The sequence below is a fragment of the Mastomys coucha genome, unplaced genomic scaffold (assembly GCF_008632895.1).
Source record: "Mastomys coucha isolate ucsf_1 unplaced genomic scaffold, UCSF_Mcou_1 pScaffold5, whole genome shotgun sequence".
Lineage (NCBI taxonomy): Eukaryota > Metazoa > Chordata > Mammalia > Rodentia > Muridae > Mastomys > Mastomys coucha.
Window position 1 is genome coordinate 95,604,858 of NW_022196911.1, and position 19,183 is coordinate 95,624,040.

A 19,183-nucleotide genomic window follows, 5' to 3' on the forward strand; every position below is an offset into this window, starting at 1 on the left:
GTGCTGGGCAGGCAGACTCCACAGCGACAGGACTTGTCAGAGGAGCAGATGGTGGTGGCAGGGCCTGTGGGGACACTGCAGCAGCGGGCAACACAACAAGCCATGGTGCTGGAGTCTGGTTGGCTTTGATCCCTTGCAAAGATGAAGTTTCTGAGGTTCAAATGCCTCCTCTTGGTCTGGACTATTTTATACCTCCCCCAGTGGGCATGAGTCCAATCAGAAGGCTTCCCTCCTGTCTTGTTTTGTTTGTGACACCCTTTTCCATTGAGATTATCTAAACAGTTTGGCATTTTCTTGACTATTAAAAATTACTGCCCTCATTAATTCAGTTGGAGTTTTGACTCATGGACCTGCCATTTTGTCATAAGACCATCATAGTTTACAAAATTCTGGGCCTGCCCAAGTTATGTGTAATTTGACCAAGTGATAATTCCTGTACACTTTTCATCTCCACACTTTTGGAAAAAGATTTATTTATTTATTTTATGTGTGTGAGTACACTGTATCTGTCTTCAGATGCATCAGAAGGGGGCATCACATCCCATTACATATGGTTGTGAGCCACCATGTGGTTGCTGGAATATTGAACTCAGGACCTCTAAGAGAACAGCCAGTGCTCTTAACCACTGAGCCAACTTTCCAGCCCCTCATGTACCCTTTTAGGGTTTAAAATTTCTCAGCTCTTCTTAGTTTTCAATAGTATGCATTATATGATTTACACTTACTAAAAAGTTTTAGAGAAATTAGCTCAAATGATTTATTGGATACTTTTCCACTCAATGAAACCATCAAGAATATGGCCACTTATCTATAAATATTTCAAACATTTCATGTATGTATTGATAATGGAATTCGGGCTCCCCTGAGCAAGCACTGGGGCGGAATGTTGTGGGATTAGGGTTTTTTTTTTTTTTTATTGTTTAAAATAAATCTATGGTAGGTGTTTTTGTTTTGTTTGTTGTTTGTCTGGAGACCTTTCAAAGGTCTGCTACATTTTATTTTTCCACAGCTTCTCTATGAGCCAAAGTATAAAAACCTTTGGAAAGAATAAAAAAGTTCCACAGCTCTCCTTGATCAGATGTCATAAAAAGAAACCTAACCTGGTCATCATTCGTTTTCACGTGAATGACACATATACATTAAAATAGGGCAGAGTGGGTTCCCATCAGAGAAATCACATGTTTCAGAGAGTTAACAGAGCGTTTTAGATGGCAATGCAAGGTTGAATGAGGGACTTCATTAAAAATCATCTATTAGAGACTTTCTTCTGCATATGTGTTCCCCCCCGCCCCCGGAGCTTTAACTGAATAGTACATTCCTTTGAGAGGCCTTCTACAAGATCCCTCACCTCAGCTGGCCTTGGTTTGTCTTCCTGTAGGCTGAAGGCAAGACACAACAATGCCTAATGTGCCATTGGTTCTGACATCTTCACATATCTCCTCAGCATAAACCCCTCAGCCGGTGGAATTGAAAGCACAGATTTTTTTTTTCTTTTGGATGGCAAATCATTTTTGATTAAGCACTGAGTACAGATTCCTTGGTGAGGTGTTGTTTCACCCAACATGGCATGTCTAAGGATAGCTGGGAAAGCATTAGAATGTGACGCCACTGTGAAGTGCCATGCTTGACCTATGGAAAGCGCAGGTGGCTTGATTAATGTTTGGAGACTGAGCTTTTTCTGTGAAGAAAGATGTGCCATCTGTCATCCCTCTCAGGTTCCTGCTTTAGCTACAAATGTCCTGTCCTCATTTTCTGCTTCTCAAACCTACTCATTTTCTAGACTCTGGCTCATTTACCTCCTTATAAGTCAGTTCTTCGAGATGTTTCCATAGTTTTCCATGCTGTCCATCAAGTTGACCTGCCTCATTCCCTTATATCTCTTTCTCATGCCTGCCCTGGGACCTTCCATGTTGGGAAATGTCTCCTTGGTCTTGCTTATCTCCTTCAAACACTTGAGAAGATACCTGAGCATCAGAGGCATCTGAGACATGCTTGGAATGTGAGTGTGTGCATGTCTAATGACCAGCTTGGCTGGGGCTTCAAGGACACATTTGAGTTTGTTTAAATATTCAGGGAAAACAAGTTAAAGGTAGGTGCTGATCTTGGAATTTAAAAACAATTCTAAGCTCAGTATGAATGTGTTTTATGAGTCAGGCAGTCTCCTGAGTGTATCTGTGTATCCTAGTGTGACTTCCTTTCAGCTGTGGAGATTTATGTTGGTGTCATCAGAAAGTATAATTCTGCTGTACACATTTATAGCTTCATGATGCATGTGTCAAGAGTCCTTGTGTAATTATAGCATTAGACACTGAGACAACACAAGATTTGGGGAGTAATGGTGTTTATTTACTTTTAAAATATGGAGATCTAGGAGAATAATTTTTCCATTTATCCGAAATCATTGTTCAAAACACAGAAAGCATACCTCAGTAAAAACGAAGTCTCAGAGTCAAAGCATATTCCAAAGTGTCTCACTAAAGCCATTTTCTAAGCAGCCCTCAGTGGCAACCTTTGTAGATCCTTAGGGCAAAGTAGGGGAGCTTTTTACATGTTTTCATTTAGCAGCAAGAGGAGTCACACTCACAAGGTTCAACACAGGTGGAAACAGAGATCCCTTTTAGGTTTGGGGCATGGTAGCCCTTGTTGAGCAGCCAACATGATGACACATAGGAATCAGGCACACAGCAGGGTGGGGGGCAAGTGTCACAGCAGCTGGGCTGAAGGAGGCTGATCTTGTGTGGACAGGTGCTGGGCAGGCAGACTCCACACGGACAGTATATGTCAGAGGAGCAGAGGGTGGTGGCCGGGCCAATGGGGACGGTACGACATCCTTGCAGATAGGAACTGCAGCCAGTCATGGTGATGATGAGCTAGGTTTTGTTGCTGAGGAAGGCGTTCTTCCACAAAGTTGCCCTTGGAGGGCCTTTTATACCCACCTATTTCAGGGAACATGGCCTCAGCCTTCAGTGTGCTTCCTTGTTGGTGTTTGCACAACTCCACACAAATAACGCAGTGCTTTCTTTATCAGCTACGGGACAAGCACTCTTGAAGTTTTATTTGGCTGTGTTGCTTCACTCAAACTTGCTTCCTGCTGCAGCTTTTTCTTCTTTCTTCTTTACTCCTTTCTACCAGACACATCGTGGTGTCTTTGCATGGATCAGAGGGAATAAACGAATATTGAAGACACAACATGATTGTACTTGGAGACAGCAGACAGAGCTTGCTAGATGATTTCCTATGTATTGCCACAACATCATCTGGACATGGAAGCAAATATGAACTCTACGGTGGAGGATTGGAGTGGCTGAAGAAGTTTTTGTGGAGGAGCTGTGTTAAGGCCTTTTATCAGATGTATTTAGAAAGAAGTGCATTTCATGAAAGAAAAGCAATGGCTTCCCCATCAAAACTGCCCTGCCCTACCCACAGCCCTCAACCCTTACTAAATTGGTTATTCCTATTCTTGTGACTTTGTTGAATGCCAGATCTACCCATAGTGCTTTGGTGCATAGTTTGGTTCATGATTTTTTTCCCTCCTAGGTTACAATCCCTTTCAAAACAAGGATATCTTATTCATTTTGTTATCTCCCATCCTAACTAAGCACCGAGGCGATGAGGTGGATTGTAGAGGCTGGAACACATGAGTAAACAGTAGAGAAAGGGAGGTATCAAGCAGTGGTGAGTGGACGCTTTTGTGTGGTGATCATGTATTACCTTGACTCAGGAATAAAGCAAAGGTTCAGCCTCTTGTGAGGTTCTTCGAAAGGGAGAGTTTTAATGTAGAATGTTTACTAAGTGTCTATCAGAGAATTGAAACACCCAAAGAGGGGAAATTGGGGTTATACAAGAAACGGCCACCAGCTCTAAGTCTGGAATAGAGGTGCCATTATTGTTATCTGAACAGAGATTGGAGGATGGGGCATCAGAACAGAGCTTTGCCTTCTGGGTACTGAATTCCAATCACCATGGAAGTTCTGATCCTGGAGTCCTTGACAAAACCACTAAGCCTGAAGCAGTGATGGGGAGGGGAGAGCTTTACCAGTCACAAGCTTGTAAGTTAGAAGACAAGAAATTTTGTCCTAGAAAGTCTATTGTCCTATAGCAGTGGTTCTGTGGGACAAATGGCTGGGACCCTTTAATACAGTTCCTCAAGTTGTGGTGACCTCCAAACATAAAACTATATCATTGTTACTTCATAACTGTAATTTTGCTACTGTTATGAATCGTAATTTAAATATCTGTGTTTTCTGGTGGCCTTTGGCCACTCCTAAAAAAAGAGTTAATCAACCCCAAAGGGGTTGAGACCCACAGTTTAAGAGCCACCTTCTAGGCAGGTAGGAGGCTGGAGAGATGGCTCAGCAGTTAAGAGAATTGACTGCTCTTCCGAAGGTCCTGAGTTCAAATCCCAGCAATCATATGGTGGCTCACAACCACCTGTCATGAGATCTGATGCCCTCTTCTGGTGTGTCTGAAGACAGCTACAGTGTATTTACATATAATAAATAAATAAATCTTTTTAAAAAAAAAGAGCCACCTTCTAGGGGTTTAGGGAACAAGGCTTTTGCGAGGAGTTGTGGGGATATATACCCAATTGACAAGCACCAGGGTACTGATAATTTTTGAGTTATCTGCTTTATTAACACATATATTGGCTGCTGTCATCTGTAGAGCACTGGATATCTTGGGCTCTATAAATCTAAAGAAAAATTAGTTATTAGAAATCCATGTGACTGGGGCTGGGGAGATGGCTCAGTCAACAGAGTGCAGATCAAATTCTGTGAGGATGATTGCACTGGCTGTAGAGGGTCCTGCCTCTCTGAAGAGCTGAGTCATTACAGGGTCCCATTTGTCTCCCTGGAGAGCTGAGTCACAGTTTGATAAAAACAGAAATCTTGAGTCATCACAGTATTTTGAACAAATCAGCAGAAATAATACTTGAAAGGACAAGCAGGGTGGCAGAGTGAGTACAGTTTGCATGGGGGTACAATTTGCGTGGCGGAGGAGCAGTAAATACGTAAATCAAGGTCAGTTGGGGCACTATGGCAGAGCAGTGTCTAGATTAGTCTTGAATTTACAGGCAGTTTGTTTTGCTTGCTATGGGTCCTTGAAACTCACTAAGAAAGTTGCTATCACATTTGCCAAATAGTCCGAATTTTAACTCACACTGGATGACCTAGATAGCGAAACAGAACTGATAATGCCAATCAGTCCTTAAGTCCGACTGAAAAAAAATGTGGCTTGTTCTTTATTTAGGAACATTTTTCCTTATATTTTCTACATACTCTTGTCTTGCCCTATGTTCACCCATGAAGAAAGCTGAAAGACTGATATTATATAGCCAAGCCAAGAATTTCAAGGGGCTGTAGAGGTGTGGTGTGTGTCAAGTGCTATATATGTCCTGCTGAAAAAGGGGCCATCTACAAGAACATTTTGTTCTTATCTAGAAAGGAGGAGGGTGGATTTAGCATGGTAGAAAAAGAAGGAACTTGGGGTTCTGGTAGTGAGTTCTGGAACCTTTGGAAGTTGCTTAGTCTTTCTCAGCTTCTCTTTCTCCCATCTATAAAATGGAGGAGGGAAATGACTATTATCCCTTAGAGGTTTTTTTTTTTTTTTAGGACAAATGAGATCTGCATGGACGATATCTACCTGCTAGGGCATTCAGGACAATCACCAAACATTAGTTACTACAGTTGAAAGCGGTAAAGGCAGCCAGGCGGAGTGGGGATGGCAAGGAGCACAGACAATGTGCTGCTCTTCCCTTGCTGGGATAAAACACCCAATGAAAGCAACTTCGGGAAGGGAGGGAAGCGTTGCTTTGACTCACAGTTCTGAGAATACAATCCATCATGATGGGGACAGTGTGGTGTCAGAAATGTGGAGTATCTGTCAGGACACACACACACACACGTACACACATGCACACACAAGCATACAATGCACACACACGCACACACGTACACATATGTACACACACGCACACAATGCACATGTTGACACACACACACACACACACACACGTTCCAGTTGACTTCCATCTTTCATTGAGTCCAGGACCCCAGCCTATGGAATAATAGTAACAGTGCCTATGTTTAGGACTTTCCAACTCTCTTAACACAATCTATTTAACTTATGACGTGCTCAGAACATTGTCTCCTAGGTGAAGTCAGAAATCAGTATTAACCATCACAAAGTATTTGTTATCTGAAGCATTTCTGGAAAAATCTACAGTGCAGTGTGTTTAAACAGGAAGACACTTTAAATGTGATCTGGTTCACTAACCCATTTTACTAACTTAAGGCTACAGACCCACAACTCTTAGGAAATTTGTTCAGGGCTGCAGAGGCAGCTTGAAGCAGTGGGGCTTCTTTCACTAATCCATGGAGCTTTTGCACACTAAACTATGTTGTGGTTGTTGTTGTGTTTTATAAAAATAGAGAAGGAATATGTTTGGTGGATGTGTAGTCGAGTGTGGGGGAAGGGCTTTCCTCCACAGGCCCACACTGAGACATCTCTTCCCCTGAGGGAAGTATAGAATAGAGTTATTCAGGGCATGGGGAGGGAAATTGAGGGGGTAGTAAAGATAAAGAAAGGTAGAGAGAGAGTAGAGGAGTAGAAGCTGGCCATGAGGACATGGAGAGAGAGTAGAGAGGGGAATGGGGAGAGGAGGGAAGGGGCAAGAGGGCAGAGTGAGAGCAAGAAGGCAGGAGAGGGGAGGGGGCACGCAGCCCCTTTTATAGTGAGTCAGGCACACCTGACTGTTGCCAGGTAACTGTGGGGCGGAGCCTAGACAAAATGCTATCAGTTGTAGTAACACATTTAGGGCTATTTTTAATATTAATAATGAAGACTAAACATTTATCCCTTATAAGGAGAAATGGGAATGATGGTTACTATATATATGCTGACACTACATGTACACCAATATTTAACACACTGATGAGAAAAAAAAAGAAGAAGAAATTTAAAAAAAATATTTAGGAAATTCATCTGGAAAAAAAATCCATGTTTTTCCAAATGGAAGAATGTCCTTTTGGAGTAAAAGCTGGGAATGTCTGGTAGAAGTCACAGCGAGAGGTTCTCCTGGGACAGCTCACTGCTATAAATGAAGTGATCTCCGTCCTTTGGGTCATTTAGTCCTTATAGCAGTTCTGAGACATAAGCAGAAGACGGATCATAACAAAGACAGCTAGGCTGTCAGAAACCAGGAGAGAATAGCATGAAGAGAGAGAGAGAAAGAGAGAGAGAGAGAGACAGAGAGAGAGAGAGAGAGAGAGAGAGAGAGAGAGAGAGAGTTCAAGGTAAGAAAATATTTAACCACACAACTAGATTGTAGCAGTCTGAATATTTTCTCTCTTTTTTTTTTTTTTTTTTTTTTTTTTTTTTTTTTTTTTTTTTTTTTTTGTTTTTTTGTTTTGGCTTTTTGAGAGACAGGGTTTCTCTGTGTAGCCCAAGCTGTCCTGGAACTCACTTTGTAGACCAGGCTGACCTCAAATTCAGAAATCCACCTGCTTAGTGCTGGGATTAAAGGCATGTGCCACCACTGCCCAGCACGTATTTTCTTGAAAGACCTTACTGTATGTAGATTTTTCCATCACAAATAAGGAAATAGCATAATGGTCAATACAGAGATTTTTTTTCCCCCAAGAGAAATGTCTATTAGTGCTATTAGAAGGTCATGACTACTTTTGTATAAAGAATATTTCATTTTGATTTAATACATTAGGAATATTTCTGTCACATGATAGTATGCATATGCCTCTTAAACCAATCAACATCTGAGAATAGTTGGGGTTGTTCTGTAAACTCACGGAGCTCTCACTGGAGGGAGCAAGAAACAAATAATGCTGATATTTACATAAAACCAATTATTCGGCAAGACAACATCCATCCAAATCTATTCTCTAGGACCCTTCAAGGGTGGAAATTCTTGCTTGTCTCTTTTTGCAATAAATACCAGAGCAATGGGTGTTTGGCTGATGTAAATTACAGCCTAGAGAGCTCAAATTATAAGACATTATGGTAAAAAAAGATATCTAAAAATGAAAGCAGTTTCATGTCAGGTGTCTAGTTCTCCAGTAATATTGACTTATATGCCTTTGATCTCTGATTCCTCTATGTTTCATGCTATGTAATTTCTACTTATTTACACCTTTAAACTTTTCCAGGCAAGCTAGTTCTAAATGCTAAAGCTTTTACACATTTACTATTCTCCCACTCCAAAGGGGGGAACTGTTCACACATAAGACTTCTCACTGTGCTGGGATGAGTATTGGGTTGTATAAGAACCTGCTGTCAACCAGAGATAGGCATTCCACTTTCCCTAAGAGGAAACAGACATAAACAGCTATGAGGCCATGGATGCTAAGCCAGAATGAAGTTTATTAATGAATAGTCCAAATGGTTCTCTCTCAAAAAAGCAGGGATGGAGCCTAAAAGAGAGAAGGCATCCATCTGTGCCCAAAGGAACAAAACATTAAGAATTTAAGCATGTCCATGGATCCCTGTTCCTGGGCGTTGATGAAGCCTTGATGCAAGCAGAAGCAGTTACTGAAGGGCAAGTGATGGGAGGATGCTGAGCAGCCAGGCCTGGAACCTGGGAAGAAGACTCGACTGCTTAACAGCAGGGCTCACAGGGACTCTCACAGCCGGGCTGCACATAGGTGGTCAGGTTGATGCCACTCAGGCCGGGAGTTGGGTGGCAAGAGTTGAGCAGCCAGCAGGTTGGCACGTACACTTCAGGTTGGCAGCAGGGTGGGGGGCAAGGGTCACAGCAAGTGGGCTGCAGGAGGCTGATCTCATGTGGGCAGGTGCTGGGCAGGCAGACTCCACAGCGGCAGGACTTGTCGGAGGAACAGATGGTGGTGGCAGGGCCGGTGGGGACACTGCAGCATCGGGCAACACAGCAAGCCATGGTTTTGGGAGTTGGGTTATGGTAGGGTTGAGAGGAGAGGTCAGTTGATGTCTGAATGCTCTGTCGTCTGCCCTGGCTCTTATATACCTGCCTCCCTGGGCGTCAACCTGTGGCCAAGATATTTTCCCCATGTTTCAGTTTATGGCTACTTCCATAAAATCTGTCTAATTACTTAAGTGTTTATTACCTAAGACACATTCCTTACCTCATAAAAGGGATTCAGGTTGTTTTGTTGTCAAGTAAGGACTCTTCACATTGGCCAGTTGTCATTGCACAGAGAGCTTCATCATTTTGGTCTTCAAAGGCTCCAAGCCATTATCTTCTAATCATTCCACATCACTAATAGTGGCTTGGAATGGCAGGTATCTGCAGCTCTTCCCTGTGCTCCTTGTCTACTTTACAGATGAAGACTATGTAGGCATTTTGGGTTTCTCTTCTTCCAGCCACCATGGTTTTCCATGAGATAGTTTAGATTCTCTGACTAAAAAAGTGAGAAAAAAAAATTAGATTTATGTTTGGTAGTGCCAAGGCATTGACTTGAAAAGGAGTAGATAGAATCTATAGAGAGCAGGTTGGGCAATGGGCAAAGAAGTACTTTTCTATAAAATTCAAGAAAATCTCTCATTTTCTGTTCCTTTGTACATACTTTGAACGATGACTCTGGAGGGGCATGTGGATGGCTATCAAGAGCTGTATGGGTGACAAAGGCCAGTGCCCTTATAACCTCACCTGATTGCACTTAGATTGTTCATCACTCAAAGATGGGTTGTGTTGGGACTTAAGGATGAAAGGGTACAGTGTTTCTAGACCGAGGTCCTCGAACCGCTGCTCTGGAGGACACAAAATGAGACTCTTGAGGAAACATGGGGAACACTGACTTCCCAACTGGAGGGTTTCTCAGAGCCTCCAATATGCTAAGATGCTCTGGATGCTTTCAGTAAGGGGATATAATGTATATCTCCCTCAAACCTCCTTGGCCATACCACTACGTTTAGTTTGTTTATTTTCATAGATTTGCTTGATAGGTCAGTATTCTCTGGAGCATGCTGGCATTTGAAGTCAACTGTGTGTCTCCACATTCCATGTTCTTTACTACTTCACATGTCCTCCTGCTGTGGGGGTGTTGTTCCTACCAGAATGAGGAAGGCTTTCAGTATGCAAATGTAGATAGGAAATGTGGGTCCAGGTTGTCAAAAGTCCTGGGGCAGTAAGAGATGGTTGACTTTACAGACTAGTTTCTTAATTAAAATACTATGCTATACAAACAAGATGATCTGAAGGTAGTGGGGAGTGACTGGGTTGATATTTGTGTGATGGGGGCGTGTGTGTGAGCAGGGAGGTATAGCATAGTTGTACAGGTGTCTTTGTTAGCTTTCTAGTGCTGTAATAAAGACCATGACCAAGAACAACTTGGGGAGATAAGTTTCCTGGGCTTCACAGTCCACTGAGGAAATTCAAGGAAGGAACTAGAGGCAGGGTACTGGAGGCAACAAATGAAGCAGAGGCCATGAAGGAATCTTGCTCCCCATAGCTTGTTGAAGTTATTTTCTTATACAACCGATGACCATCTGCCAAGGGATGACACCACTCAGAGTGACCTGGGCCCTCCCACATCAATCATTAATCAAGGAAATGACCCACAGACTTGCCCGTGGGACAATATGATGGAGACATTTTCTCAGTTGAAGCTTCCTGGTCTCAGATGAGCCCAGCTTATGTCAAGTTGACGAACAAACACTAACCTGGACAATGGGGATGAAAAGGAAAACACAACCTGGGATTTCTCATCACATTGCTCTGTTTGGGGGAACTACTTTCTAGGTGGCAATCAGTTCTTACGATTTATACTCACATGTTTAAGATAACTGCAATACCAATCCTCCACTAAAACCTAGCACTTATGTATTCAGTGTCTCAGGCATAATACTAAGTGTTCAATATGCATTTCCTTTCTATATCCTAAAAGACCAAGCTATGCCCCTTTTCTTGGTGATAGAAAGAGCATAGATATATTATTAAGTATGGAGTTGCATAGCTAATGAAGAATGACTTATCTGACACCATAGCTCATGGAAATGTATACATGTATACATTTCCATGTATACATGTTAACATTACAATATAAACACATGCACATACACAGACACACACACAGACACACACACAGACACATAGACACACAGACACATACGCACATACACACACAGAGACACACAGAGATACATACATACCAACACTGAGGAATTGAACATAGGGTCTTGCAAGTGCTCTACCCTTGAGCTATATCTTTGGTCCTAAATTTTATACAATTGTAGGTTATATATATATATATATATATATATATATATATATTCATTTAATCACTAAAAAATGTGTACTGTGTTTGGTAGTAAGAGTTCATCAATAAACATTCAGATCGGCTCCTTGTTAGTGTCCATTATAGTGTCAACCTGACAGTCATGAAATAAACCATTGAACACATAAGAACTTTAGACAGTGACAGGTGGTAGAAGGAAAGAAAACACATTGACACATGGAGTGACAGGAAGATAGCAATGTAGTGTGGCCACTGTGATTAGGGAAGTCAAAGGTCTTTGCCAGGGTGGCTGAAGAACTGTGATAGGTGACAGTGTCAAAGAAGTCAGTCAGTAGGTGGTCAGGTAGGGTTTTCGAGGACAGCCAGCAGAGTTTAGACTTTATTCTAAGGATATTGAAAACTTCACTGGATGATCTACATGTTTTGAATTTATTTCTTAATTGGCTTGTACCAATTGTATGTGTTTATGGGTTACACTGTGTCATTTCAATGCATGCAGTCAGTGGGTAAATAGCCAGAACAAGATCATTGGCATAGCTGGTATTTGGGTCTGAAACATTCAAACTCACATCTGGTAGCTGTTGTGACATATTCAATTAATTGGCAATGATCACTATCCTACTGGGCCATAAAAATTTAGAAGTTGTTTATTCTACTCGGTTGATTTAGAGTAGAGAGTGATAGGTTTCATGTTTGAAGGAAAGTGATCTGCCCAGGGCTGGCATGGAAGCAGGCTGAATTCTAGAGGCCAGGTGAGAGGGTGGACACTGAGCAACTGATATGAGAAGGTAGAGATTGGGTGACATTAGAAAGGAGGGGTGACATGTTTTGCCGACTGAGAGGCTGTGTACAGAGAGAAGCCAAGGATCCTATCCATTCAGGTCTCAGATCTACTCATGGGAAGGGACCCTGAGCAAAAGCTGCCTGGGTGGTAGGGAAAGGGATCCATGCCTTCAGTTTGAGGCCAAGAGCCAACAAGCAGGGCTAGAGTGAAGGGTTGGAGGCCCCAGCACGCAGATGGAAATTTTGCTTACTACCTTTCAAATGGCGACTCATGAAGTGTTTTATATATGTTAGTCACACTTTGTTGTGCAGCTCCCTGTGCCTAACCAACAACACCGTGGATTTCCGGGTTGATCTTAGGTGAACCCTCCCACTCTTGCATCTCCTGATTCAGCTGCTGTGCTAAGCAGATTTCCACTCGTGGGTCACCCAGTACTTCCGTAAAAGTGGCTGTGAGCAAGAACATTTAGGTAGGTCTGTCTTACCTGAATGACACCATCCTTCCTGGCTTCTGAGACTTAACTCATTTATAAAGAAGATGGAAGAGAAGCGTGATTGTCTTCAGGGCTACTAGGAGTATTGATCCTTGCACTACAGAATGCCCATTTTGTGGAGCATACATGCAAAGAATTTTGAGCCTGGGTTAAGTGGTGCACATCCCTGATATTCCCCACGCTCCTGTAAGATGGTGTTTTTCTCTATTTTGTAGTCAAGTTTGACATAGCTTTCTCTGTATATATTTTTAGATTTATTTATTTTATGTGTATGAGTGTTCTGCCCACATGTACGTATGTGTAGCATGTGCATGCTTGTGGAGATTGGAAGAGGGCATTGGATCTGGAAACGAGTTAGAGACCATTGTGAGGCAGCATGCTGGGAACTGAACCCAGGGGAACCCTGGGGAATGGAACCCAGGTCCTTTACAAGAGAGGCAAGTATTCTGAACCCCGGAGTCATCTCTCCGGCCTGGAATTTGACATAACTCTCGCTACTATATTATCGTGTACTGAAAATTGCCTTCAAAATGCATCATTTTTTTACAAAAACGGCTTTAGTGATATTTTCTGAGCTCAGCTGTTATCCACAGCTGTTGTATAGGTGTGCAGAAGAGACAGCTCTCTCAGCTGTTATCCACAGCTGTTGTATAGGTGTGCAGAAGAGACAGCTCTCTCAGCTGTTATCCACAGCTGTTGTGTAGGTGTGCAGAAGAGGCAGCTCTCTCAGCTGTTATCCACAGCTGTTGTATAGGTGTGCAGAAGAGGCAGCTCTCTCAGCTGTTATCCACAGCTGTTGTGTAGGTGTGCAGAAGAGGCATCTCTCTCACTGTTGCCTATGGACTTATGTACTTTCACTGAATATGCCAGTAGAGATCTCATGGCGTTTCGTCTCATGGTGCACATAATATTCTTCCAAGTTCTTTCATAACCAGCTTCCTCTGGCTGGAATTCTGAACAATTTTGGGGGGACTGTAGGTTCGCTTTAGTCTCATGTATTATTGTAAGACACAGAGGATGCAGAAAGAGAATAACACACAGTACAACTATGCAGAGGCACATACTTTACCAAAGTTAATGTGGTTAGGAACAGGGACACTGCGTAAGAGTTATTTTATTTTTTAAAAAATGCATTTTATTTTACATGCATAAAACATTCTGCGTGCATGGATGTCTGTGTACCACATCCATGACCGGTGTCTGCAGAAGCCAAAAGACAGAATCGGACCTTCTGGAAATGAAATTACAGATGGTTGTGAGCCACCATGTGGGTACTTGGAATTGAACCCAGGTCCTCTGGAAGAACATCCAGGGCTCTTTGGTTGTTGTTATTTGTTTGTTTGTTTGCTTTGAGACAAGTCTCTCTGTGTAGTGCTGAGTGTCCTGGAGCTTGAGATATAGATCAGGCTGGTCTCAGAGATCCTTCTGCCTCTTCTTTTCAATGGATGGGCTGAAAGGTGTGTGCCATCATCCCTGATCAGTAAGTGCCCTTAGCTCCTGAGATGACAATGTAAAACATTTGAGAGGCTGGAGAGATAGCTTAGCAGTTAAGAGTACGTACTGCTCTTGCAGAGGACCTGAGTTTAGGTCTCAATACCCCAAACCTGTAACTCCTGCTCCAGAGACTCCTGTCACCCTATTCTGACATCCACAGGCATCCACAGTCACAGGTACAAAACACATATACACACATACAAATAATATATATGAGTGTGTGTGTTTATACATGTGGTTTTTAAGGTTATGATAGACTAGTTATAAATTAAAATATCTCAATAATAGATTTCATTTTAGTAACTGGATAACAATTTTCTTCATGTTAGGCCTATATTAAGAATGTTGTTGAACAAGAGGGTGGGAGCTCTATGATTACTCTTGCTGTCCCCTATGGGTAGCCTGAGGTAAAGGTGAGGTTTTAGCTTCCTGGTGTCTCATTTCTGGAAGGTCTTTACGAGTCTTCATCTAAACCTTCGAGGTCAGTGGAGTCCCTGCCATCTCCAGAAGGGCTGATGTCTCTTTGCCTTGCCCTGCTGGAGTCCTGTGATGTTGCCTATGTGTGGACAGGCTAGTCACAGAAAGAAGCAGCCAGGCCCCAGAGTCTCTGTGAGCTTGATTCCTACTTCTTCTCTGTGCTTCGGATGTCATTAACCCTTATGATTTATATCAAAAGGGTGACATTTAAATATACTTAGACAGTGTAGTTGGGGTAGGAGATAGAAGGGAACTGTTTATATTCTAGTTGGTCAGTGAGAGGAAATTTGGTTTCTTGCTCAGGTGTGAAGAAAGAAGAGAGAGGGAAGGAAGGAAGGAAGGAAGGAAAGAAGGAAGGAAGGAAGGAAGGAAGGAAGGAAAGAAGGAAGGAAGGAACAGTACACCAGGAGAACATTCCCACAAGTACTAGGAGTGGTGCGATTTTTTTTTTCTCTGTGGAGATAAGGATTCACTATAAATCCCAGGCTTGCCTTGGACTGGCAATGCCCATCCTTCAGCCTCTTGAGTATTGAGTGTCTGGATTATAGGCTTGTGCCATCGTGCCTGGGTACGCGTTTGGTTTTTAGGAGTAGATTAATTGGATAAAGGGCCAATCACTCAGTGAGAAGTGACTTGGCTTAATCTCCTTTCTTGTTGGCACAGCTGTTTCTCACACACACCTGAATGCCTGATGACTTCTGTCCTCACAATACTCTAAAGGGTTTGTTTATTTATTTATTTATTTTTGTTTTTGTTTTGTTTTGTTAACTCCAAAAGACATAGATTTGAATGAAGGAAGCAGAGAAAATAATCTATTGAGTAGTTTAGTGGTACTCACAGTAGTTCGCAAGATATTCAACCCTCACTAAACGATGGCTTTAAAAATGGCTTCAGAGAATCTCTGAGACCCATCTTCAGTCAGCCAGAGAGTAGATTTGAAGTTTGAACTTGGGCTTTCTGATTCCTCTCATCATCCTCTTCTGTGTCCTGCCTACAGTGGAAACAGCACTTGGGTTATTTGTTTCCATTAGCGCATGCTAACACATAAAATAAGACACTGACATCCTCCAAAACCCAGCCTTACTCGCTCCCTTGTCTTTTGCAGTTTTCTTTTATCCAGGTCCTTTCTGCTCACTAAACAATGAGGGTTGGAATAAGGTTTAAAAGACACAAAGCTTGTACTTTCTGAGTACTTGGTCAAACGTCCTTCATTTTGTCCTCCTTGCCACTTCTGCAGTGAAGAACCTCCGACCCCGTCAGCTTTGCAAGCTTGGCAACCGTCACTCCCACACGCTGTCACTTCTAGCTCTCCTCAGACTCCCTCATCATTCCCGGTTACCTCTTCATCCCACAGTATTGTTAACACACAATGGAGATGGTGCTTAGAAACAAACAGGCCCTATGTGAAGTCACACTTATTGTCGCGGATCAGCATTTGTCACGCTTACAAAAAACGACTCTGCTTAACTCTCAAATCCTTAGCTTCACCCAAAGCTTCCATGCTTCAGTGGAGGTGATGACTCACAGTCTCCGACTTCAGAATTTCCCCAAATTGCTCTATGTCTTTTGACTTCTAAAAATAATTTTTGCTGATTGGCATTTAAAGAGCAGAGTGGGTTCAGGCTTCTTCCATTAGAGCTGTGGCTTGGGGCATCTCAGGGCACAACAGAGGACCTTCCTGGGCATTATCCTCCCCCTATAAGAAAACTTCTATAGAAATGGGGAGGTGTCTTAGTTACCAAGATCAGTGGTGCTGGTGAGCTTTCTAGTGCCTAAACTAGATTCAATACTGCCCTAACGTGATTCCCTGGGTGCTTTCTCTTAAGTAGAGACTAATATGTTCTATGTTCCCTACAATCAGCTCTGACGAGCAACAGAAAGGAGTGAGTGAAAGTCTCAGCAGATAGTTCAATAAATATTTTAAATTTTTAATTTTATTATTTATTTATTTGCTTGTTTGTTTATTTATTTATTTTGAGACAGGGTTTCTCTGTGTAGCCCTGACTGTTCTGGATCTCACTCTGTAGTCCAGACTGGCCTCAAACTCAGAGATCCGCCTGCCTAACAATTTTAAATTTTTAAAGGCTGCAAATATAAGAGGGCTTGGTCAGGAGGCATGAACTACACACACTATTTGCCTTGAGTTAATTTAAAACAATTTTTAACTAAGTTGTTGGCTAGGCGATTAAAAGGGATTTAAGAAACCCTAAGACATCATAAATGTAGTAAATGCAGAACATTTCATTTTAAAGGAAAGAAGGAAAAAAAGAAAGTAAAAGAGCTAACAGAATTAGAGAGGGTGTTACCCTGAAGAGGGAAACCCATTTTGGGAAAGGTGTGGTAGGCTAGCTCCTGCGATGGGCTGAGAAGAGCAATGGAGCTAGTTCTCTGAGAGTGGAGAGAACTACAAACGGAACCCAGGTACCGCCAGGGCAAGGATGCACGCCTGCTGGGGTGAGGCAGTGATCCTGAGGTGATAATGGTGGCACCCGCTGGCATAGGAGTAAGCAGAAAACAGAGCAAAGAACAGGGCCCTACTCTGCAGACGGCTCAGTTTTCCTCTCTTGCCCCCTAGTGGTCAAGTCTAGCAGAGCCACCGGCAGAGTAACAAAGGGATTTGCTGGGCAGCACCACAGGGGTCTCAGGGATTGCTACAGACGTCAGACCGAGGATGGAGGAGCTGAAAAATGTAATTTAACAACAGGCACATCTACATATTTCAAGACAGTCATCCTTAGGTATCCCGAATCTCCACGCAACATCATTTACTTCTAGTTTCTCTCTAAATTACATCTATCTTCTATCTGTCTGTCTGTCTTTGTCTGTTTGCTTGTTTCTCTCTCTCTCTCTCTCTCTCTCTCTCTCTCTCTCTCTCTCTCTCTCTCTCCCTCTCCCTCTCCCTCTCCCTCTCCCTCTCTCTCTCTCTCTCTCTCTCATCTGTCCTGTTTATGTGTGTGTATGCGCTTGTGGAGGTCAGAAGACAACTTTCAGGAATCGACTCTCTACTTCCACTGTGTGGCTTCTGGAGATCAAACACAGATTGTCAAGCTTGGGGGTCAAACACCTGTGTCTGCTGAGCTGGTCCTCTGGTTTTCTTTATGAGACAGGGTTTCACACTGTAGACCAGGCTGTCCTGAAACTCAAAGCAGTTTTTCTGACTGAGCTTTTGGAGAGCTGAGATGACAGGCCTAACTCTGTTCCTTATGTCATTGCCTCTTCCTGAAGTGGTATTCATGGTTGTTTGTATTGTATTTCTTTTTTTACATATACCTGTCGTCCATATGCACATATGTGTAGTTGCATGTGGAGAATCAGAGGTCGATGTTGAGTGTCTGCCTTTACCATGCTTCATCTTATTTTTTGAGACAGTCTCGCACTGAAAGTGTAACTCAAACAGACTGGCTGGCCAATAAGCTCTCAGGACACTCCTATGTCAGCCTCCCTATGATATATATATATATATATATATATATATATATATATATATATATCATATATAATATGTTATAATATTTCTAAATATATAATATGTGATAATATATTTATATAATATGTAATATATTATAGACATATATACTAGAACTGAGGGTTCCAAACTATGGCTTTTTGAAGATTGCTATGCTCAGCTTTTTATGCTGATGTTGAGAACCAAGCTCAGGACCTCATGCTTGTGCTGTGAGGATTTTACCAAGGGAACCACGTACTCAAGCCTCTGTTTGAGCGTTAGGGTTGGAGTTAAGGTTGGAGTTAGGGTTGGAGTTAGGGTTGCGGTTAGGGTTGGAGTTAGGGTTGGAGTTAAGGTTGGAGTTAGGGTTGCAGTTAGGGTTGGAGTTAGGGTTGGAGTTAGGGTTGGAGTTAGGTGGGTATTCTCTCCCCCTTTTTGTTAAACATGTGAGGGAAAGCAAAATATTTATTCATCTGCAAAACCGTGATAACAGAATATGTTTCTTAAGATTGACCTATTAGGTAAAGTTACATCCATGTGAAGTTAGTGTCACAAAGGGAGGGGCAGAGAGGAGAAAAGCATACAAGGAGGGCGATTATGAAGCATATTCTAGACTTCCTAAACAATGATTCCTTCAGTGTTGTCTATCCCAAATGGTACAATAGCAATTGTCAAGAAGCCATAGTTTCTGGAACCTTCCATTCTAACTGGTGATTGGTGATGAGGATACAGGTGGTATTTGTAATTCTTTCCTTCCAACACTCACTTCATTTCTTTATCTGGCTCTCATCTGGTTGGGCTTCTTAATCTGGGAAGTGATGTCAACCTTCATGCTTGAAGAGTCTGGATCCACAGTGAGTCTATATTTTTTTGCTTTTAATTTTGCATAATTTTTATACCAAGTTTCAGTTTAATAACCTGGCTTTCCCATTGAGCACTTTATCACCACAGTTGAGTGGTAGTAACCCAAAGTTCATTTTGAGATTTAGGATCAAAGATAAAAAAGCCAGTAGAGTGACCTACTTCCTGTCCCTGTGAGTTCAGTGACAGGAAAGGACCAAAATATAGAGATGGCAGTATCAGTTCCTAAGTCATTTTTCTGCCTCCTGGAGCAGGTGGGTTTTTTGTTTGTTCATTTGTTTGTTTGTTTGTTTCCCTTAAGAACCAAGACCTGGCTGGGCAGTGGTGGTGCACACTTTTAATCCCAGCACTTGGCAGGCAGAGGCAGGCAGATTTCTGAGTTCGAGGCCAGTCTGGTCTACAGA

General features: G+C 42.4%; 2 protein-coding genes and 1 long non-coding RNA gene across 3 annotated transcripts in view; 1 reads left to right on the forward strand and 2 right to left on the reverse strand.

The window, feature by feature from the left end:
• Window positions 1-2,887, reverse strand: part of LOC116078173 (keratin-associated protein 3-1-like) — a 3,346-nt gene extending 459 nt beyond the window's left edge. Inside the window, exon 1 of the mRNA XM_031353184.1 lies at window positions 2,608-2,887. Coding sequence (XP_031209044.1) covers window positions 2,608-2,858 — 251 coding nt within the window. The 5' untranslated portion in view covers window positions 2,859-2,887. The remainder of the gene's footprint in view (window positions 1-2,607) is intronic.
• Window positions 2,888-3,978: 1,091 nt separating this feature from the next.
• The window catches only part of LOC116077705, a 57,810-nt gene continuing 42,605 nt past the window's right edge, over window positions 3,979-19,183 (forward strand). The window contains exon 1 of the long non-coding RNA XR_004113300.1: window positions 3,979-4,049. This is a non-coding gene — a long non-coding RNA (uncharacterized LOC116077705). The remainder of the gene's footprint in view (window positions 4,050-19,183) is intronic.
• On the reverse strand, window positions 8,357-8,916 carry LOC116077703 (keratin-associated protein 3-1). Its single transcript, XM_031352425.1, has one exon. It carries the CDS (start codon window positions 8,906-8,908, stop codon window positions 8,612-8,614), a length of 297 nt encoding a protein of 98 aa, XP_031208285.1. The 5' UTR covers window positions 8,909-8,916; the 3' UTR covers window positions 8,357-8,611.

Bases quoted from the DNA above. Each gene is read 5' to 3' on its own strand.
- LOC116077703 (XM_031352425.1), bottom strand. From the start codon at position 8,908: ATGGCTTGCTGTGTTGCCCGATGCTGCAGTGTCCCCACCGGCCCTGCC.